At 35.4% G+C, this 23,124-nt stretch overlaps 2 protein-coding genes across 18 annotated transcripts in view; one reads left to right on the plus strand and one right to left on the minus strand.

Moving 5' to 3' along the window:
- Positions 1 to 23,124, plus strand: part of LOC110372116 (uncharacterized protein) — a 347,254-nt gene that overhangs the window by 307,709 nt on the left and 16,421 nt on the right. For 12 of the 17 annotated variants that reach the window (XM_064038470.1, XM_064038468.1, XM_064038472.1 and 9 more), the window contains 12 exons: positions 11,017 to 11,112; positions 12,100 to 12,288; positions 13,196 to 13,315; positions 14,152 to 14,331; positions 14,715 to 14,814; positions 15,323 to 15,477; positions 16,111 to 16,236; positions 17,391 to 17,523; positions 18,248 to 18,484; positions 20,540 to 20,741; positions 21,462 to 21,669; positions 22,196 to 22,357. In XM_064038470.1, coding sequence (XP_063894540.1) covers positions 11,017 to 11,112; positions 12,100 to 12,288; positions 13,196 to 13,315; positions 14,152 to 14,331; positions 14,715 to 14,814; positions 15,323 to 15,477; positions 16,111 to 16,236; positions 17,391 to 17,523; positions 18,248 to 18,484; positions 20,540 to 20,741; positions 21,462 to 21,669; positions 22,196 to 22,357 — 1,908 coding nt within the window. Of the gene's footprint in view, positions 1 to 3,380; positions 3,614 to 11,016; positions 11,113 to 12,099; positions 12,289 to 13,195; positions 13,316 to 14,151; positions 14,332 to 14,714; positions 14,815 to 15,322; positions 15,478 to 16,110; positions 16,237 to 17,390; positions 17,524 to 18,247; positions 18,485 to 20,539; positions 20,742 to 21,461; positions 21,670 to 22,195; positions 22,358 to 23,124 lie in introns of those variants that run through there. The other 5 variants (XM_064038469.1, XM_064038483.1, XM_064038482.1 and 2 more) reach the window with 4 other exon arrangements.
- Positions 18,893 to 19,685, minus strand: LOC135117930 (3-oxoacyl-[acyl-carrier-protein] reductase FabG-like). The gene has a single exon (XM_064038486.1). It carries the CDS (start codon positions 19,628 to 19,630, stop codon positions 18,893 to 18,895), a length of 738 nt encoding a protein of 245 aa, XP_063894556.1. The 5' UTR covers positions 19,631 to 19,685.

The raw sequence follows: 23,124 nt of genomic DNA on the forward strand, positions 1-23,124 counted from the left end.
ATAGATTTTTGTACGGCATTGTTGTGAAATTCTGTAGTACTTGGCAGGTATAAAATTGGGAATATTGCTGCTGGTGAAGTACTTTAGTTCAGGAGTCGTTAGAGCGAATTGCAAATTCATGCTTTAGGAGTTTAGACAGTTTTGATAAATCTACCGTAGACTTCTTAAAGAGCAGTCTTGTTTATATTCTATCTGAAGATAGATAATACCTGCAGAGTAATGATGGTTCTTCGAAACTATCGATTAGACATAAAGGAACCATGTAACATATGATGTTATAAATCGAACAACAAAGCACCTCCCAATTCCGTGTTTGGCACGATTTCTATTGGTGTTTTCAAGGCGAGTTCAGCCTTGAAGTCTTGTCCTCGAGTTTCTGGACCACATCCAAGATTCGTCATGTTGTTCCTATATAGTCTAGCTTCTATATCATCCGTACTTTCCTATACTAGTCTAGTTTTATATCCGGGATATATTCTGGCGCGACGCAGCGCAATAAAAACGCTGGAACTTTTGTTGTGGCCTTTCTTGTCTTCCTTTTTTAATCTTCTTTGATTTATGCTTTTGGAACGTTTAGTTTATTAAGTTTTGTCTTTATGGCTGGCTATAAGATCGCTGTGTCTTTGATATAAAACTCTTTAAAGTACGGTTGAGCGACGCCATTTTCATTTTCGTTGTATAGTAAGTTCAACTCAGTCGTGCGCGCGGCCTTATGTGTGGGTAACCCTTGTACATATACAGTGACTTTGTGTGCGTGACAAGAGGTACAGTCGGGTACAATACAGTTATTTAGGGGTTATATGGGAGTGTGTGGTTTTTAAAGAAAAACAGTTATTACGTAATTTAATGTTTATTTATTTATAATGATTATGAATCGCTACTTGAAAAATCAAATGATGAATTTTCGGATTCGCTACTCTCCAAGATGAATTATAAATTCTGACTCCATGTCAAAATGTCTATAGTATTCTTCTTTTTTCATTTGTACATGTCGACAAGTATTACCCCACATTCCTTCATCAATTTGACTTAAACGTTCATTTATGAGTTTCATTATTTCCGTCTTATTTTGGTCGACATTATGCGAAGCAATTTAATTTATTTTAATTCCCCACACATTTTGTTTACATTATTATACTAAATTATACCTCTTTTTACATTGTTAGTCCACACTTTTATTTATTGTCCGCGTACCCCGAGCTAGAAAATATGTAAGGAGTATTTAATTCATCTTAGATATTTCACCTTATTTATTTCTTAGACACTGTCAATGTCAATTTGAAAAGACGTATGAGAAAATAATGAAAAACTATATTTAATAATAAGAAGCTTTGAGTCGTGAATAACTAGTATTTTCGTAAACGACTGTACCCATAACAAAAAGCGATAAGAACACGTCATGCTCGGACGACGTCACTGTCACACGAATGAAAGTTGTATATTTACAAGCCGACGCGTCGGCTTGTAAATATACAACTTTCGCACGCACACATAGGGCCGCGCGCAAATCTGAGTTGAACTATCTATACTATGTCAAAGCTGGATGTATAGTGTTATGTTCCGTCTGCAACATGGACAGCCAGTGATTTAGCAGTCTCCGTAATAATAAGCTCCCCAGCATACATGAAATTTGATTCCAATTAAGCAAAGCCATGTGCAATGAATCATGTCCTCGCGTTCTAAAATAGTCCTTTTAAGTTAAATGTTGTTTACTTGACATTTATAATAAGGTATTTACGTAAAACGTTGTGGGGAGCATCGGTAGGTACATGCAAACAGCTTGTACGTTATAATTTATGACGTCATTAACTGTGATGAGATGATAACGCCTTGTTAATGCTGATACGCTTATTACGTTACGTAATTGGGGCATGTTTGTGTAAAATCAAAGGAAAATTTGGGATGATTAGTAGGGCCTTTTCAAAACTCGTCGTAAAATTTAAGAATAAGTAGATATGTCTGTATTTGCAGCAGTCTTTTCCACAGTATATTTTCATTTAAAATAACGGCAACTTCTCTTTGACTAACTCCAGCCTTCTTAGCACAGCAAAGTTTTTGATATTACCGTCACTATGTCTGAAAGATTAAAAACAAACATTTCTTTCGCAACTTATTTAACTTGTAAATAAGGAGTGATAAAATCTCTTGCTAAATTGAAAATTATGTCTTATTTTTAAAGACAACATTCGCGTAGGTCCCTCAATTTACTTCCCATCTATAACATTTGAACTCAATTGCCCACGGTTCACGAAACCTAACCAATTTCGTTCATTGTTTGAACGTCTGCCAATTAGCTTGATTGACGGAGCTCAATTACTTATACCCATCGTAATGATACCTACATCTAACGTCACCAATAATGCCTACTTTCTCCTCTGTTTATATTACTTCTAAGATCCCTCTATCTCTAAATTCATGAATTAGTTTTCCTACTTTTCGATAGTCGTATTCAAGTCTTGCTATGTATGACGTTTGTGTTCGATAGCGTTCTATCAGAAACTCATGTACCTAGCCAGGAGCCCATTTTTGAAAACAGGCGCAATGTTATGTTAATGTAATGGATGCTTTGAACATTTTACGACGCTCTGTTTCTTAGCAATAAATGTAAATTGTATACACGTATAAAAACACATGCCCAAGTAAGTACCTATGTACTCGTACGAAGGTATTTCAGAAAATTGCGATCCCGCTCAATTTCGATACTCTCTGATCTATGGACCGAAACATTTCTGATTTACAACCCTATCTGCATGCGTAGATATACAACCTCTTTTGTAAATCGTAAAGGCGATACACACTATTCCTTGCGATATACCTATGTGGAATAATATAATTTGAAATTAGAAATTCATGGAGCGCGGATTACAATTCTCTGTTGGAAGTTATTGGTATGCAAGTTGACTCGTTCACCGTCTAACTTCGGATTTCTTTGACGGCGAAGTCGCTTGATTCAAGCGTGTATTTATAAATCGCTTAAATATAGACCAGGACATTGATGCTTGACATATTTGACACTGGGATCAACTAAACAAAGGGATGGTGGTTGAATAGTGTTATTTTTGACAACTTTTGTATCCGATAAAAAAATGATTGTTACAGTAAAATAAAATATCGTACGATAAATACTAATATTTAAGTAGACTTTATCAGAATTTTATTTTTTATATTTTTATCCAGTGTAGTAAAATAAAACTCTCCATATTAAAAATACTTAACTAATTAAAATTACACCGACAAACCAAACCGGATACAAGGTACATCCAATAATTAGTAGTTAGTAAACAACTTGACACTAGAATATTAAAAGCACTATGTAAATATCGATCCTCATAAAGTAAACGGGGCACGTCCTGTAGGATATCCTCGGTTCAGTTAGTTCTTTTCCGCGCCGCACGGAGCGCGCACGTAGCGTTCCAAATTCCAATTATAAAATAAACCGTAAATGAGCATTCCGTGGAGTATAGTTCGTGTGAGTGTGGACTCGCCTTAATGATTGGTTCATCATTGTGAATTTGTGGTTGAATGATTCGATTTTTTAAATTGTTTGTCTGTGAAGTTTTGACTATGGAGGATCTAGTTGGAATGTTGTGCAGCGAGTTCGTCATGCTTCTTGGTGGGTGCTAAGTTTATTTTAATGCTTAGTTATTTTAGTTTGTTACAAAAAAAATGGAAGATACTTAAACTTTTTCTCAAAGTTTCTTAAATTCAAAGTTGAAAGGCTTTTTTGGGAAGATCAAATTAGAAACTCTTTTGTCTAGTCTGTTTACCTAATTTTTTTTATTCATCCTTTAAAACTAAAATTAACATCAATTTATGAAATTCGCGAAATAAAAAATAGAGTATTTTTTCTTAACTAAAGGACATGAATAGGAATTTTAGAATAATTTTAAAAAATACCGATTATGATTTTTCATGTGATAGTTATCTAAATTTATGGATAAAGTTTTCGTAAACGAGCACTTCTTAGCACCTACATTATCTGCCAACGGCTAACGTTATCGGGATCTTTATTTATTTCCTACTTAACGCTTACTCGAATGTTGATTACTACTTGAATCTGTCTTTGGTAGATAGGAAAATGTATCATCACCGGGCAGTCATCGGAATACAAAATTTAATGTGATTACTTACCTACTTGTTAAAGGGTTTAAATAATAATATGTTTTAGTTTGATAAAAAAGGGGGGGAAATGTAAAAGATAAATAATGTTAAAAAAGTAAGTGTAAGAAAAATTACTGAAATTAATAGGAACGACAGGGACTTCAGTAACTCATGCCTCTTAAAATCTTTATTTTTCATTCTTAATTCATATCTACACAAAACTAAATGAATTTAAAGCAAAGTTTCCTCTCTAAGTATATTTTACTTAAAGGATATCATAAATCAGCACCCCGTCTAAGTATTTGTACGACGCACGCCAAATTGTCAGACTTAGCTAGTTTCAAGTGTTCCTAATGCAGAAACGTTGTCATGCCGAGAGATTTATGTTGCCACTATTGCTAATTATTACACTGCACTGCGGTCTAGCAAAACCCACGTGCATATAACTACATGTATATTATAATATAGGTACACTAGCTACTTCCCGACTTCACCCATGTCTTAAGGCAACTACCTACTTACTACTTCGCATACCCAAAAGTAATTCTAAATGTTCTGACTAAGAGTACCTACACTAAAAACTTTTAGACAGTCGATAGTAGGTTTGGGCTCTTAGGTAAATCAGTATGAAGATGAAAGGTACACACGTAACAATGATGAGGTATTTGTTCGGCATGAGGCAGACTAAAAACTATGATTGAATTCACGATATTCTTAAAAAAAATATTTTTAGGCTAAAGTACTACAAATATTTTGCCGTTGATCTGTTATAATTAGTCTTAATTAGAGTTAATTATGCAAACCTAGATGTAATGAACTACTAATTACATGTATTCAAGATTAGATTGTACAACAAGCATGTAAATATGTCTTATTATATTAGTTCTGTAGCAGCAGAATTAATTTGGTCTCTTCGTTAAGACTTGATTGAAGTGTCTCAAAACTGCCTGTCTTACTTGTAAGCTAACGATAGCAAACATTTTCCATCCTTTAGATACATTGTATCACAAAATTTAATTTCTATTTACTCAAAATATCAAGGCCGAATTAAATTTCGTCCTAAAACACCGATCGGAGACGAATTGTCCAAATACAGTGATTGAAGAGGGACCAACCCACTTTCACGGTTGGCAGGGCTTGGAATAAAATGTAACAGACGGACGGCCATTGTGGCTTTAGAAATTAGCCAAATGGAAATTAGGACTAATGTACTTAGGTGGATGTCAGGATAAGGCCTAGAGTCTACCAAATCGGGGCATAGACAATTTTAAACAATAACCTTATTCTCTGCACTTGAATAATAAAATGGCAGAATATGGCCCTGTTATGGCGGAAACGAGATGTTTGATTAACGAAATTCTATAAGTTGTTTATAAACGTATGCTTATCATAACAAACGAACAGGAACTAGAACTACAACAAGAACGTTATTTTGCATTTTGGCACTATTTCCTTATTATGTAGGTAAACCAACGCACAAAGCATTTTCGTTAATCTTTTTAAATTATTTGTAAAGGGGCTTGAGCATTTATTATTTTGATTTATCATAATTTATACGAATCTAATGTCAAAACCCAATCTCACATCGGTACACAGACCTGATATTATAATTCGCAATTAACAAACGCTTCCTAAATTATAAAGATGAAATCTCCTGTGTCCTGTCTTCTTCTAAATAAGTACTTAACAAAGTGTCTCCAATAAACTTATTTAGGAAAGATCAGCAAAGAAACAAACTGTAAGCAAACAAAGTTAGATTAGATCCAGTTCCAGAGAGGCTGCGGAATAAAGTTCTCTTACTACTTTTCTAGATTCTATTTACCTAGTCACATTAAATTGTGGTGGTGAAGAGATTTGCTTGGAGAGCAGGATTTCATTAAAAAACAAAACAGAATTGAGAACCTCTTCCTTTTTCCCTTACCTTACCATAAAGAAACTTGTGTATTTTGAAACAATGTTTTGGAGAATGAACATCTGAGAATAAAGCCAACGAAATTTTTCTATTCCTGATTGACGTAGGTCAGTTTGGTGAGCACGCGGCAGCTGGTTAGCAACCAATATGGTTGAGCTCGAGACATACTTTCGAAAACACTATTCAACAAACAATAAAACTCCGAGAATACTTCTTAAAAAGAAAACTTTGAATGGCCAAACAGCTGCTTTTCTTTCCTTAAAAAACACTTTACACTTTTCAAAGACAAATCTAACCACCCACTTAGTTCCCGAAATCGAATAACTACCAAGAAGTACGGATGTCTCACATCCTAGCAAGCGATTACGATACGTATTCGAAACTAAGAGCATTTAACTAACAGGAGCCGCCCTATAAGCACAAGTCTGTAAAATGTCTGCCGATTTACTTTTGGGGGAAGAGGCAAAGCAACAATAGTGAATGGCTCACGCATACATACAATCACATCATTACGCACGCACAATCTCACGCACAATATTGAAAAACACAAATCAGATTTATCAGATTTAACGAGTTAGACCAGCTGCTCTCTCATACTTTCGTCAGTAAAGGAGTTATACATAGTAATGGCGTCTCCGGTTAGTTATATTCTCTAAGATTGGAACTTTTGATCTATTTTTGGCGCCAAATGGAATGCGTCAGGCAAGAGTACAGATTGATTGCGCTTCAAAACATGTTACTATCGTCAATTATGTGTGTTATATACCCACTCAAGAGGGTGTTTGATTTTGTTTTCAAGTTATTTTTAGTTCTCTGTCTAGCATGGATAAGTACCTAGATAGGTAAATAATCTTTAGGTACGCTAGCAAGTTTTAAGTATAACACTTCTAATTACTCATTTTATATGTCTTCTAAGTTAGGGAGACCCTGGATTTAAAAAAAATCACCTATTATAGTTAGCACTCTCCTCGAATATAAGGCAGTAAACGTAATCTCTAACGGTGGCTAAGTACTTACTTACCTCTTCAGATACAATCTTTAGTAGTATAGGCACCTAATCAAGTACTCTAAATGCTAGCATAAAGCTAAGTTTCCTTCAATAAGATAAAATTACTGCCTGCTCGACCCGACTTTTTATAAAAATCATTATGTACATAATTTTAAGGGTCGTACATAATAATATGTTAAAACTAAAACTAGAGTTACCTAGTAAGTGTAACGTGTTCAATTTAACATACTTCTAAACTGGAGTCTCAAAAATATTAGATTCCTACGAGCGCTATCAATCCATCTAGACACACGGCAGTGTGTCCGCCAAGTTCGAGCAAAAAAGCGACACACCGGCCGTGGGTTATATTACACGAACCATTTCGGGCCAAATTCGACCCCCCTGTAACTCAAAATCTATTTTATTTACGCATATCAAATTTCTAGTATCTGTTGAGACCCCCTCACTTATCTAAAATACAAAATTTCATTAATATACCTATTGTAGGTCTTGAGATATTGACGTCAGAAAATCGCTATTTTTACTATACACTGATTCACTTATTCACTGACTCACTCATCAAAAACCTAGACCACTTCCAATGGTCGTATTGACTTGAAATTTGGCATGGAGGTAGGTCTTTATGTCAAGGTAAAGGGAAAAATCTGAAAATGGCCAAGTGTGAGTCGGTTTCAAAATAATGAAGGTGTTTTATACCCGGTGTAAATTTATACCCCTAAGGAACTAAAACGAACTAAATTTATCTATATTTATATAATATATCTTCGAATGGTACAAAGGTTTGTATTTAGTCAAAGTAAAGTAAAAATCTGAAAACGGCCAAGTGTGAATCACTTTCGAAAATAACGAATGTGTAACTTTGATCCACGAACATAATATATGATAACATGTCATGTCAGTCAGTTGGTAAATCTAGTCCATTTAGTTAATCTAGTTCATTTCTTTGTAAGAAACATAGTGCATATTAAAAATCTAAAAATAGTATAAATGAGACATTTCTTTAACTAACTTCATCATAAGAAAAAATAAAATAAACAACCTTACAAAAATAAATGAAATCCCACCCAAAACAAAATGTGAAAGACTGCCAAGTTCGATAATATGGGAATGCTTCGCCTATAAAAGAAGTGAGATCTGAATAAGTACCAAGTTCCATACACATACCTCAGTTAAAAATAGTTACTTTTTAATGATGATTACTTGGCAAGTTTTAATAGAAAATTAAATACTTGATTCATTGCATTTAGTAGGTTTATAACAAGGTGTATGAAAACTTGCCAAGTAACATCATTAAAAAGTAACTATTTTTAACTGAGGTATGTGTATGGAACTTGGTACTTATTCAGATCTCACTTCTTTTATAGGCGAAGCATTCCCATATTATCGAACTTGGCAGTCTTTCACATTTTTGTTTTGGGTGGGATAGCTCTTACACGCGACAAGCCGAGTTACCTAGTTGGAATTAATTTCTCAGGCGAGATTGGCATATCCCGTCATCTGAATTGAATTAATCATTCATATAATTTGCGCGACTCACGAGTAAGCTCCGGTAACGTCCTTTTGGAAATTAATTCCGTTCCAATAAGTCATTGCTGAACGTCTTTAATAATATAAAATAAATATTAGGAGCAACTTGAATATCACACTACTTGAATTAAAAATATAACTTATAATAAACAATGAAAAGTAATAAAACGATTTTGTCATATCCGCCGGCGCTTACCGATGCGTTCAGTAGCGATTTATTTATAAACCATAAATCACGGAGCGGCGACAGTTGACTAATTTTAATCCGAAAAATAATGTTCCTTTTTCAAATCCTGCTGTAGGTATAGAGATTTATCGTTGAATAGTTCTATGTATAATGACCGTTTTTGGGTGACAAGAATAGAATACACACCAATTAACATTAATTTAACACCTCGCCTTTATTACTCGTTTCCTAACAAAGTCATTACAAAATTAACTACCGGTTGAAGCTGAATAAACAAGGAAGTTGTTTACAGTACAATTAATCGCTGCAAGTTTAATTAGACAGCGTGTAGTAATGAACTAGCCCTGTGTTAACACTCACTTGTTGTTCACAGTTGACCGCGAATTCAATTTGCAACGTGTGATATTACCTTTATCTTTTTTTCTATGGTTATAAATAAACTTCAGTCATCACTAAGATTTCTCGTTATGAGTAAGTGCAAACTATTGCTTATTTTTCATCGGGCCCCTGTCCGAGTGTTGCCCGATTTAGAAAGTTCCCGATATTCGTAGCGTCCCCTCTTGTCGTGAGTCAGGCAAATTATAGCGTTCGTGATTAATGCGAGCTATTCCTGGGCGTATCCTTCACCCGACGATTCACCTTTCTTTGTTCTTCAAACGCCTATTGTAAAACTAGGCAGGTCCATGCATTAACTTTCATATAATAAACAATAAACTCCCTTGAGCGATGAGCCGACAAATTCGGAGCGCGCTTGAACCAGAAGCACACACCTTTGCAAGATACTTAACTACATAAAACTTAATATTGTTTTACCTATCTGGTGAATTATGAATGGGGATATAGTTTTGGACTACATCATCCTTATAGGCTACACGAAATACAAATCAGGTTCAAGGAACTAATTTACTAGGTTGTAAAAAGCAGCTCACGTCGAATTTTATAACAGCGGAAATGGGACCACGTCGGCGCAGGCTACTTGTATAAGGATTATGGACATGTAGACTGTAGACTGTAGTAACTCGGATGATTCAGCGACGAAATACTGAGACGTGAAGCCATCGGAATGCTGTTTACTAATATGCTTCAGCGATTTTGAGTATTAGCTGCGCATATGTATAGTTTCTAGTATCGTTGACATTATTGGAGGAGAATCAATACTTACATATACCTACTCGTTGTTAGTGAGATACTAACATCTATCTAGCTGTTAGATTTTGCGATTAAACTTCGGATCCATTCCGAATGAATTTGATGTGATGAGGGCTTGAAGCTTGAATCCTAGATAATACTAAGTATCTCTTTTGTTTCTAGTCACCAAATGTAGAAACTTACGATACTAGTGATTAACTACTATTTATTTTAATGTACCGCTTAAATATTCAAATGTTCTAATTTCATTTCTCTGTTTTCAAGTCAGGCTTGATTAATTCTGAAACTGAATCATTATCCATATCGGTAGCAACTCAAACGAGGGTGAGGTGACGATAATCCTTCCCGTATCGGATAACCGTTGTTTCAATTCAGAGTAATACTAGTTAATCCCCACTTCGTGATTGGATTAATCAACTCAACCAACATGTTTGAATGCGCTTGCTTCTACGCATTTTATTAAAACAAACAATAATATTCAAGCTGTAGGTACGCAATAAATAACTGTGCCAATAGGTATTGTTTTATTTTTTTTTTAATGTAAAATTGATTTTATGTTGAATCTTATACTTAGTGAGTTTTGTACAGTGAATATTCGTCAACTTAAAACAAGAGCTTACTTACTTACTTTTGAATTCTGTCGTGAGTAGGTATCAGTGAGAGCAAACTCCTCATAAATACGAAATATTCGGCAAAACATATTTTCCTCTCAGCGCATGCAGAATGAGCCCGTACGCATTTCAAAAATACCCAATTTCCATTTCCATGATACGGTGCAATATGCAATAGGTAACAATAGCGCACATATCAAGCATAATGCGGTTAGCCACGCTTGAAACTAGCCACCACAATACCTTGATACTTATCTATCCACACAACAGTTGCAACATCGTGGCTTGGTTTTAAATCTCGTGGTGTCCCGACATGTCGTTGTGGTTGGTTTATTGCGACAGCTTAAACATAAGCTGCTTATTGCATGGTCGAAATGCTGTTTTAAACTTCAGTCTAGCGTGTATAAATTTCACTCGTCACGTTTTATAAGTCTATCGAGCCATGAGAGCTAATCTTCTCAAAGCTGGTGTTTCTTTTGTTTTATCGAGTGTTTATTTATGTTATTTTCTTTTGTTATAGGTCCGCGCCATGGAGCAGCGGCTGTGCGAATGGCCAGCGGGCACTGATGGTGCACCTCGGGCCATTACGCGGCTAGAGGGCCAAATAGAGGAACAGGTATGACTGCACACCGCTTCAATCATGTAAACTCATAAACATTCTCATAAGTACATTCAGAAATTAAAAGCACAGTGTTTTATCGTTAGTAGAGTCTTATAAAGCTAGCCATGTAAAAGCACGACATACATTTTATACACAGTCTTCTGAATCTAAAAACCTTTTTTTGTTATGAACGCGCCCCTATATTTTTTGTTGATGGGCTTTGTCGTCATAACCGGTTTCTGAACTTGGGCCGAACCATAGAGAAAGTGACTTGAACTTAGAAATGTCATTTTGACATTGTAATAGTTCGTGATGGTAAACAATTTTTCCGAAATTATATTTAAGTTTAATGAATGAAAAGTTATTATAAGATGGTGTTAGTTAATGCAAATAGTTTTGAAATGTTCCACGGAATGCCTTTATTTGTTTTGCAAGTTCATTGCCTGTCTGATATGAAATTGGAAAGTGTTACAAAGGAAGAATGCAGGTAAACAAAGAAAAACTAACTATTTAATGAATAATAATTTCTAAACTACCTTCTGAAGTAATGACAATTTAGATTTCCGAAGCAATGATTATTAGGTAAATACGATTTATTCGATATTGGATTTATACTAAAGCTCATGTTATATTGTAGAAATAAAAGTAATTGAAACTTCTTAGATGTTTTAAATAGACTTTGTTACAATCGTGAAATCAAACGATTCAGGATTTAATAGATACTTTACGATAAAACGGATCTTGTGGTTTCAGTGCGCAAAAAATACCATCATCTCTTTTTTCATTAAACTATTTTTATATTCTAATAAGCTTATTATTAACTAAGTTATCTCCTCGCAAGTATAAGCTTTATATTTTAATTGAAATCATCTTCATAAATTATGTTTTTTAATCCAAAGTACACTATATCTACACCTACCTTGCCAAATAATTTAAAAACGAACTCTTACAAAAATCGTAAGTTTCATACAAATTGCTACAACTTAAGCATCCTGTTGACAGAAGCAGCTAAGACTCCAGGACGCGAAACAGGTGGAAGCGAAGGCGGCCCGCATCAAGGAGTGGGTGACCAACAAGCTGAGGGAGTTGGAACAACAGAACCAGTTACTCAGGGAACAGAACGACCGCTGCAACCAGCAACTAGAACTGCTTAGGAACCATATTGCCGCTTCGGGGAGTAGGAATTGTACTGTAAGTATTTATAACAATATAAATCTCTTAATTGCAAGTAAGAAGACTTAAAATGTTAATAACAAAGTTCCTTGTCCTATATTAGAATACCTTTAGTACATGACATACACTACACTAAGTTTGTCTGTACTGAACTTATATGACTTATTCTTCCACTGTTGGGAATCTATACTTTCTCTGGGCCTGTTTCATCCAAAAATGGGAAGTGGTTTCCATGTGATGCAGTAGGAACTGTGGGAAACAGCTGGATGAATTTTCAATTCCTTAAAACATTACATTCTATTCCAAATATTAATTTACTATACATAATAATATTTACACATTATTTTAAATAAGTAAACATGGCCATCAACATTAAGTCATTAGTTCATGGAAGAGCTTACATTTTTTTTGTAGAGTTAAAAATAAAAAGCTAATCAAAGCTTCCAAACATTAATACATGATGCTTTAACAGCTTTCAATCATTGCCATATAGAAAAGAAAGATTTGAATGACCAATTAAATATAAATTTTATTGGCAATTGAAAGGGATAAATTACTTATTTAAAACTCTTAAATTAATAAAGACACTCAAATTAATTCATGATGTTATAAAAGTTTATTGCTTTACAATTTGAAAGGACTCTTTTTAAGTGGACACATTTCAATTCGTTTTGATTGTAGGAGCTAAATAAAACTTATAAAACGATTCATATTAAATACGGGGACACATTTCAATTACTTTTGTTTGTAGGATCTGAATAAAACTCATGAATAAAATGATTCATATTACCTACTGATTAGAACAGCTTCTTTATATCAAAAAAAGTTTCTATCACTACAAAATTCTTATATATTTAAATAAAACCTATGTAACATTTATATACCTCTTGAACCCTTCCTACAAGTTTATTCCACCTTCCCCCAGTTTTTACCAACTCGAGCAAGTCTCTCTCTAGAAGTGAGGACAGATGACGGTTCTCCTCGAGCCACATCGAGTCTTTTGGCCTCAAACCGACGTCGTTCAGAAAGCCTAGAAGGGCCTCAGGTAGTTTGTTGTAGCCGATAGGGCGCTAGCTACTAGAATTATTGTTTTGCAACATGTCACTCGCTAATGTCTATGTTAAATGCAATGTTTATTTAATTGCACTATGTCATGTGTATTCACACATTTTCTACTTATTTGTACGGTATTTTTACTTTTATGAAATATTATTCAGCTGAAAAATTACATGATCACTTAATTTGTTAAAGCACAGCTAATAATTTCATTTATGTCCCTACGTTATTTCTGTTATGTATTTACTTTTTGTAATATCAATTTTTTAAGGCGAATATTGGTGTATCAATTATTTTGCAACAACTGTCACTTCGCTAGGTGATTGTTTTAGTATTATATTATTGTTGAACATTGTTTTCATTATTTGGCATACATGTTCACATTTATTATTAGAATTATGACCAAGTTTTAGTGCCATAGGGTAACCATTAGATTGGTTGTCTATTTCACTGATTTAATTCAAAATTTAATTTTAAAGGTGCCTTACTAACCAGGAACCTGCTCTAAAAACATTGTTTTTATTAAAACATATTAAGCTTTCTCTTAATTCTACTTAACATTTTTAGCTGCCTTCGCTGTTTCTTAAAATCTCATCAGCCTTACATGTTGTCACTGTTCTTTTATTAAATCCTACTTAGGCTAAGGTTCACCGACAACACAAACTTCAGTTTTCTTAAAACGACTGTTTACTTTGAAAATAGAACATAAAAATTCATAGTAAACAGTTGTTTTAAGAAATATACAGTTTATGTTGATAGTAAAAGTTGGCCTTCTTATATAATTTTTAAATCAGTGTTCTAAAATTCCAATTTCAAATTCAACAGTTACCAATAAACTCTTCGGAGCCCCACTACAGTACACCGGTGCGGCATAGAAGGAACCTGTCCATCGGTACTACCAACATAGCGAATAACGTCAATGCTGCCAACCCTCCGGGGTTGAACACCATGAATAGGACTATGGATGAGAGGACCACTGCCAGCTTATTGGCTGATGATTTAGCTGTAAGTACTTTTTTAACCTACCTACTTCAAAAAAAAGAGTAATTATGTCACGGTTCAATGCGTGCGGTTTTCAATGTAGGTAGTATAAGTCAGACTTAGAAGAAGGTTTTAAGTATATTACTGAAGTTAATAGAAAAAGTTTTTATAAGGAGTGTTCATAAATATTGTACGCATGCATTCTGCAGTTATATAGTTTTAAAGTTTCTAAGACATTCTACAAAACCCACTTGGCTTCTAATTACCTTACGACTGCCTATCTGACCTCCTCGGTTTCAGTAACTGAGGCAACCCGACACCCCATTGGCTCTGACTACCCTTAGCTATTGATAAAGAGTAGCTTCATAATTAAAAAAATATTAACCACTGAATGTGTTCTGTTTCAGGCTGCAGTAGAAAATTTAGTGGTGCTACCAACAACGCCTAACACATCTACCGACGGTGACACCACGCACGATTACGCTGAGATTTACACTCCTAGCAGAGGTCAGTTCTTGTTCTAATATGTTTTACTTAGATGTCATATATCAACCAATCTTCAATGTCTCCACATAATATGAAAATGAAGATACCTATTTCATCTTTGTTATGTTTGTTATGTTTTCAAGAAAACCTAGATATCTAACGAAAAAAGTTTAATATAAATAGTTATAGAGATCGAAGTTATTAACGATTTGTGATAATTTGAAGACTGTATGAGAATATGTCTACAAAAGTAAATGCTATTACTAATCTATACTTACTATACTATTAGTAGTCTAAATTCTAAATTGAAATGGCTTTTCCCACCAACTTATTTGCGGCACACGTCATTTCAGCTTACACGAGCTATCTTCTTCTCTATTATCGAGCTATATTCTTTCTTCGTAGCTATACAAGTATATCATTAACTTATTAATAAAATTAAAATAACTAACAATATCCTCATATAGATTTCAATATGCAACATTTATATTAAACAACATCACATATAACACCTTCTTATATATCGCAGAACGAACCCCAGCGTGGCAAGGCACAGTAAACGTGATAGTGCAAGGCAACAGCCGCGGCGGCTCGTCCACGGGCGACTCGTCCGCGTCCGACCAGCCGCGTCCGCCCACGCCGCCGCTACACCGCTTCCCTAGCTGGGAGGCTAAGATCTATCAGGTATGTAGTGTATGTTACCTGTAGAACGTACACCAGCATGGCAAGGCACAGTGAACGTGATAGTGCAGGGCAACAGTCGCGGCGGCTCGTCCACGGGCGACTCGTCCGCGTCCGACCAGCCGCGTCCGCCCACGCCGCCGCTGCACCGCTTCCCTAGCTGGGAGGCTAAGATCTACCAGGTACATCACCTTGTCGTCGTCGTCGCACCCAAAAACGTCCACTACTGAAGTGCTGACTCAGAACTGGGGATTTGCCCGTACTCCACTAAACATGAGACAGCAACTGTTACAGAATAAAAGAGCGCCGATAAGCGCTGGTAAATCGGCGCCGTCTACCAGCTTTCTTTATGAATACGGCCTTACAAATAAATAAATCAGAATCTGAATCTTAGGGAGCATAGTAGTACCACTTTCAAGTATATGATAATGACTGCATCATTTTTAGCTGAACATTAACCTGTTCAGCAAAAAATGATGCAGTGCAAGAATTTAAATAGGCATTCTTATTACATAAATTGATTCGCATGTCACACCGATTTATTCCAAGTGTACACCAAAAACATCACCAGTGTCTAAGTAAAAATCAACAACGTCGCCATTAAGTACTAACTACATACATATTCTTTACCCACAGGTGGCAGACGATGGTCTCCAACAATCAGTAGAAGAGGAACTAAGTCCCCCGCCGTGTCCGCGGCCGATGCCCGAGTCCACCAGCTACCAGGATATATCCGTCCCCGTCTATGCCACTGTTAAAGGGGTATGTGCCGCAACAAGTTTTGTACAACTTTACATCTATATAAAAAAAAATACACTTTACGTTGTAATTTTATAACTCAAGAACGGGCTCACCTGTCCAAACTAACAGCCTTACTTATAAAAATCAACAAATCATCTTCTAAGCATTGTTTTAAGTAATTACTACTTAAAGCCTTAAGCAGTGATTAAATTATTTTGACCTAAAAACGTTGCTTAAGCATGTCTTAAGTAATGAACAGATAATGACATAAAAACATACTAATTTCTCAACACTACCGGAATGTTGGTAGCTTAAAAAAATATTTGTCATCAAAACGTTGTGTAATGGCAACAATGGCATCCGTAAAATATAAAATTAAAAAGTTGAGCTGTCAATAAACCGGAAATGAAAAATCAGCTGGTAAGAATCCAGCCATTTTGATAATTAGCGGGTTAAACAAGGGTGTGAGGCTACTTAATTTGACAGCTCATTTAAGACATTGCTAAGAAAATGATTTATTTCAGCCACGTTTATAAGTAAGATTTTTTCTTAAACATCTCTTAAGTATAACTTATTATTTTATAAGTAAGGCTGTAAATGTTTAGGCTTTGTGCGGACTATACTATCGGTCGAACGGTTCTTAATTTATCAAATTTTTTATAACTAAATGGTGGACTGTACCTATACGTAGCGAAGCACGTACCGTGGGCCACTAGTTAAAAAATATGATGTTTGATCGTGTCATTCGCGCTAACACCTCGCTCGGGTACTCAGCTAGATACGAAACTGCAACTATGGTTATATAATACTAGCCTTTTTGCCGCGGTTTCATCCGCATCCGCGGAAAGAATTCCAATTTCAAATCGGTGAAAGACATCGGTTACAAACAAGCAAACAAATGTTTCCTCTTTATATTATTACGTGCAGATTATGCCTTTTTATTGCAAAACTTATTGTTATTTATTTAAAATAAGCATACCAACAGCGGCAACAGCAAACAACAAATTCAATTTCAATAACAAAAAAAAATAGAATAGGTTCAATTTTTATTGTTCCTCTTATTTGATTGTCACTATGCATACCTGTAATTTCCATAGTTATTTCAATTGAATTTGTTGGTGTGTAAATGTCATATTTACGTGCTGATTATATAAAAATATGGTATTCTTTCTCAGCGCGCGAGTCAGATAAGGTCGATGCCGTTCACGGGCGACTCGTCGGACGACTCGTCCGACGGCGAGGACTCGCTCGGCGTCACCGTTCATAATACACCACATCACCAGCTCGTCAATGTTAATCCTGTGTTTAGTAAGTTTTGTTTCGATATTTAATATTTTATTAATATTTTTAAATAGTAATTTATTATATTGGCGATGCAAAGATTACGCGCACGCCTCTAGTGGCGACATTAAGAAGCTGTCTAAGAACGACACTGACAGCCTTTTCTATACAATTTATGTCACTGTCACTTTTTTCTTTTTAATTTGACGCGCGGTATTTTGACACAAAATGTACGGATATCTGTCAAAGTGTCGTTCTTAGACTGCTTCACAATTTTGACACTAGAGGCGCTAGTTAGAATCTTTGCATCGCCAATAAAAAAGAAATAATTTTCATCGGCAACATGGTCAAGTTATTTAAAGTAACTTTAAGTGAAAGTGAGTGTTAACTACTCCGTGAATCCGGATATAAGGTGTAAAAGGTCTATAGCCCTCCGCAAATTATGACTAACTGAATAATTTTCAAATAGTTCCTGAGATTAGCGCGTTCAAACAAACTCTTCAACTTTTCGCTGGTATACATTGTAGAGTCAGCAAAAGCTAAGAAGTTGATAGCGAGAATATTTTTCGAATAGGTGTCATATCCATGAGACAATTTTTATTCACCGAAAACAAACTTAAAATACTTCCTTAGTCAGAACTTGTTATTTCTCAGAAAGGGTGGGTCTACTTGACGTTTCATTTGACTTCAATGTTCTTTCACTTACTTCCTCCACTTTGGTCCCACTTATTTAACGTGCCTTTGTCCACAGGTGCCCAAACATCAACACCCCAACCGATCAACAACGTGCCCCACCCAAACGTCTTACCCTCAATACAGCAGACCACCAACGGCCTAGTTCTGACAAACAGTGCGAACGGTCAGTGCAGCTCGTCTGACACCAGTCTGAGTGCCAGTAGCCCGTCCAAGAGTGTGAAGACCAGTTCTAGTCTGTCGCCAGCTAAGAGGTCCAGCAGTGGGTCGCCTAGTAAGCAGAGTAAGACTAGAGGTAAGTTTTAAAAAATATATGCTGGGTGTTACTGCATCATAATCATCAAATTATTTGTGGAAACCCAACATCTAGAGAATTCAATTTAATCTCGTCGATAACTTATCTTTGTTCAAAAATCTTGAATTAAAACTTCATCATTTTATTTCCTCCTAATAAATTATAGACAGTCAATTAAAAGTAGGTAAATGTTAAGACAGTAATAAAAAAATATCGTGATAATTCATGTTTTGTTCTCAAGAAACTTTATTTTCATTTACGACACTTAATAACACACTACACTTAAAACTGTAAGTTGTCACATCAACTAAAATAACACACTTTAACATGGTACCTACACTTTAACAAACACATTAATTATAACATGAAGAAATTCCAAAAATAAAACAGTACTCTACATACACTAGATTACTTCAACATAACCCCATTATCACAAACATAATCAACACCAGTAATACTGCAAGCCTTATCACTCGCCAAGAACAGCACCAGATGCCCTATATCATCAGGTTCACCCACCTTACCCAAAGGCATAGCTGCACTAAAACATTCCCAAGGAGTTTCATCACCAGCATTTTCCAAAATATCAGTTTTCACCGGCCCAGGACTTATAGCGTTGACCCTCACGCCATATTTCGAAAGTTCCAAAGCGAGTCCCTTAGTAAAGTTATCGACTCCAGCTTTTGAAATGCCGTAAGCAACCAATCTTGAATCAGGAACAATTTTTCCGGCAATACTTGATATGTTTACAATATTCCCTTTAGTTTCAATAAGGTACGGTACAGCTAAACGTGTGATGTTAAACAGGGCTCGTAAGTTAGTATCGATTAAAGCATCGAATGTTTCTAGAACGTTCTCGTCTAATATGCTCTCGTATCTCACAATGCCCGCATTGTTTACAAGTACGTCTATTTTCCCGTGAGTGTCGATTGTTTCCGCGATCATTCTCTTCGCGTCATCCATGTCAGTTACATCTGCTTTAATAATAAGCGGGTTCTCGCATTTCCTAGCTACACTAGCTAGCTTGATCTCGTTCCTTCCCACAAGAACTACGTTCGCACCTTCTTGAGAAAAAAGGATGGCTGTAGCTGCCCCAATTCCAGAACTAGCTCCGGTTATAATCACGACTTTGTTGACGAAACTCATCGTTAAAAATCTGGATCTACGGTGACAAATGTAAGAAGTTCTTGTATTTTCTGATTGAATTCTTCAGCCGAACTGACGACTGTCGTCTCTTCCATCCCTTTATATTTCCCTCATTTGCCCTTTTAATTATACACGTGTTAAATATGACCTTTCAACTTTCTATAACTGTCCTTTATTGAACCAGTTGTAAGTGTATCATTAGGGCGACAAATGGTGTATAATTTATGAAAGTAACCTATTTTACAAAGTGACTTTACCAAAGTTTTAGCACCTTGAACAAGTAAGGGCGTAGTGGCAATTAATACGTGATTAATGGTAATATTTTATTTGAATAACAATTGAAGGTGAAAGTTTTATGTAAGGAACGACATTTGAATATTCAGAGCTACTTTTCAACAGACTTCATGTTTTATTGAAATATGTAATAGTGGGTGGTCCCATGTGTATTAATATTCATGAATCATTAAGTAATTATAAGGTAGTACCTAAAAAGTAGTAGAAGTAGTACCTTAAAAGGTAATATACATTAAAAATAACGCAACGCATTATTTCCCAATTCGCATGCGAAAATCTTTAGTCCATTTCAATCACAGAAGAAAACGGAAGTAATATTTTTCCGGTATTATTCTTTCAACTTAAAGTTGATTTCCTTAACCTGAGCCCAAACAAACACTTCACTCACTCACAATACTACAGACGCTACCATTGTTACACTACACAATCGATTATCGAATCGTATTATAGCGTAAGAGAATTTTGTTTGCCTCTATTTACATTATTTTTATATCTGTTTAATTTTGCAAGCCTTATGGTAGGCTATGGTCAATGGTCCTTTTGTAAAATAAAATAAAATCTACATGTATATGTACCCATATTCGCAAAAATAAATGAATTCGATGATTCGTCCAGACACGTCGTTCGAGTCGGGCATGTCGGACGACTACGCGATCCCGCCGGACGCGGTGTCGTGCGACAGTACGGCGTCACCGTCGCTCGCCTCGCTGTGTCGCGCGCCGCCGACTACTGACTCGCCGAGACGACACGACGCCTTGGAGAAGAGTGGACATCTAGCTAAGCTTGGGGGGAAGCTGAAGACTTGGAGGAAACGATGGTAAGTTAAAGATGTTTTTTTGGGGATTTGGGATGTTTTAAAGGCATTCTTTTTCTATTAGGCTGTGTTCTAACAAAACTGACTGTGAGCGATTGTTTCTCAGTTTATTGTATTTCCATAAGTGTTTACTTTTTCGTTCACGTCTAACCGATTTATACGTTATGCATAATATGTCAGTTTGGTTTGAACGCAGCCTTATTGTTGCTTCATCATGTTTACCTACGTTTAGAATTATTTGACGATGTTGTACCTACATCTGTTATGTATCAAACACAATATGTATTGTTAGTGATAAAAAATAATTTAGAAGAAATAAATGAAAATTGGTTGAATAGCTGTAAACTTAACCTCTTGTATGCCGGCAGTTATCAGACAATAGAAAATTAATTTCGTCTCGGAAATATCTGCGCATGTATAACAACATACTACTAATGGGTTAAATGGCACCGTATGTAAAGTGCCTCAACTGAATGTTTTGTAATCTCTTTGGAATTAAATGTTTTTGTTTTGGTAATGATACAATAACACAACCACAACCCATCAGTAATTATTGAAATGCTTTGAAGATTCACTGGCGTTAGTTTCATGTCTTTTGTTCGTTGTTTCGATCTTTTAATTCAATTACAGTACATAGTATGGTGTTTTAGAAAAGTCATAAATAAAGTAAAAAAATCTGTAACAATACTAATCAACATTTACAAAATTCCCATTTTTTCTTAGGTTTGTCCTCAAAAACGGCACACTATCCTACTGGAAATCCCAATCCGAGGTGAACCGCAAGCCTCAAGGTCAGATAGGTCTCGGTGAAGCCTGCAAGATATCCAGGAATGAGGGAGCAGCCACCTTCGAGATCTTCACTGGCAGCAGGACTTATTATCTTACTGCTGACAGTATCGCCACTATGGAAGACTGGATTAGAGTTTTACAGGTACTTTTTTATTTATTTAAGGTGCACCAATTGTAGTACATATAAAATATATCAAATACTTTAGTGTGTTTAAATCGTTTCTGATATGTAAGTATTCCCATTATAGAAGTAAGAAAATATATAAATATATATTTTGCCTTAAAAATTACGAACATCTTGCATTATAAAACCCTGTATTTATTTACATATCTTTTTGTGAGGTGGTAGAAACAGAAATAATTGTGTTTGTTTCTGAAAAAACCTTTTTATATTGCATTGCAAAAATAAATAAACTTATACAGTTCTTGCTAAACTCAATTTTGCCGCAACTATCCTTGCCATCTCCGCCACTCAAAAATAATTTCTGTCTACAAAAAGTCCCTTTTTAAATTCGATCTTAACACAGACTTTGCAATAAAATAAAACTTAGGGTCCTCACAATACGCTTTATTTTGATTGTAGACAGGATTTTTTATTGAATATATGTAGAAGTAAATAAATAATTAAAAGTCGAAAATTATCTAACTCCATCAAATCCTTATTCCAGAATGTCCAAAGGCGGAATGCAACGAAACTCCTGTTAAGCAAAGAGGATAACAAGCCTACGATCCAGGGTTGGCTCACGAAGGTCAAGAATGGTCACGCCAAGAAGAGCTGGTGTGTTCTCATCGGGAAGATGTTCCTGTACTTCAAGTCGCCGGGTGATCAGGTAGGATATCAAATATATAAAAGATACTAGCTGTTTCCCACGGTTTCATTCGAGTCTCAGGAGAAATTATTCCCGTGCCCATATAAAACAGTCCTTGCTCAGCGCAGATAGTGTAGCTTCTTAATAGAGAAAGAATTATTCAAATCAGTTCTGTAGTTTCGGAGCCTATTCCATTTATCACACAATCAAATCATTCCCCTTTATATGTTGGTATAGAGTCCTTACCTAAAGATGTCATTGTTGTTACGCTTTCACGTTGAAATTACTAGTCCGGTTTAGATGTAATTGGTAGGACATATTCTTTATGCTTTTATGGTTGAGCAGATGGAGAATAAATAAGATATTTTTAGCACAATCTTGAAAACACACTAACATACAACCTAGTTAGACATATTTTTCAGCACGTGCATAGTAGCTGAAAAATTAATTAGTTTGGTTTAGTTCTCAAGCAGTTTGTAACTTGAGAACTTGAAAGGCAATTTTGTAATTTCATATTGATGCCAACCTTGGCATAAAACTTTGTTTTTCTTACATTGCCATTGTAATGATAAGTTTGTCATTGTCAATTGGAAGTAGAATATTACGGATTTTCGTTTATGTACACGATTGTTTGGTCAAACGTATAATTAAGCCAAATTAGTTATCTTCTTTCTTAGCCAACCAACGAATAAACAATCAACAAACAAACCAACCAACCATCGAATTTTGATGTAACCTTTTCAATTTTAAAAATCCTCACGAAAAAAGGGGTATTTGGTATTTTCGTT

Source organism: Helicoverpa armigera, chromosome 16 (assembly GCF_030705265.1).
Source record: "Helicoverpa armigera isolate CAAS_96S chromosome 16, ASM3070526v1, whole genome shotgun sequence".
Lineage (NCBI taxonomy): Eukaryota > Metazoa > Arthropoda > Insecta > Lepidoptera > Noctuidae > Helicoverpa > Helicoverpa armigera.

Excerpts from the sequence above, each read along its gene's own strand:
- LOC135117930 (XM_064038486.1), bottom strand. The coding sequence starts at position 19,630 with ATGAGTTTCGTCAACAAAGTCGTGATTATAACCGGAGCTAGTTCTGGA.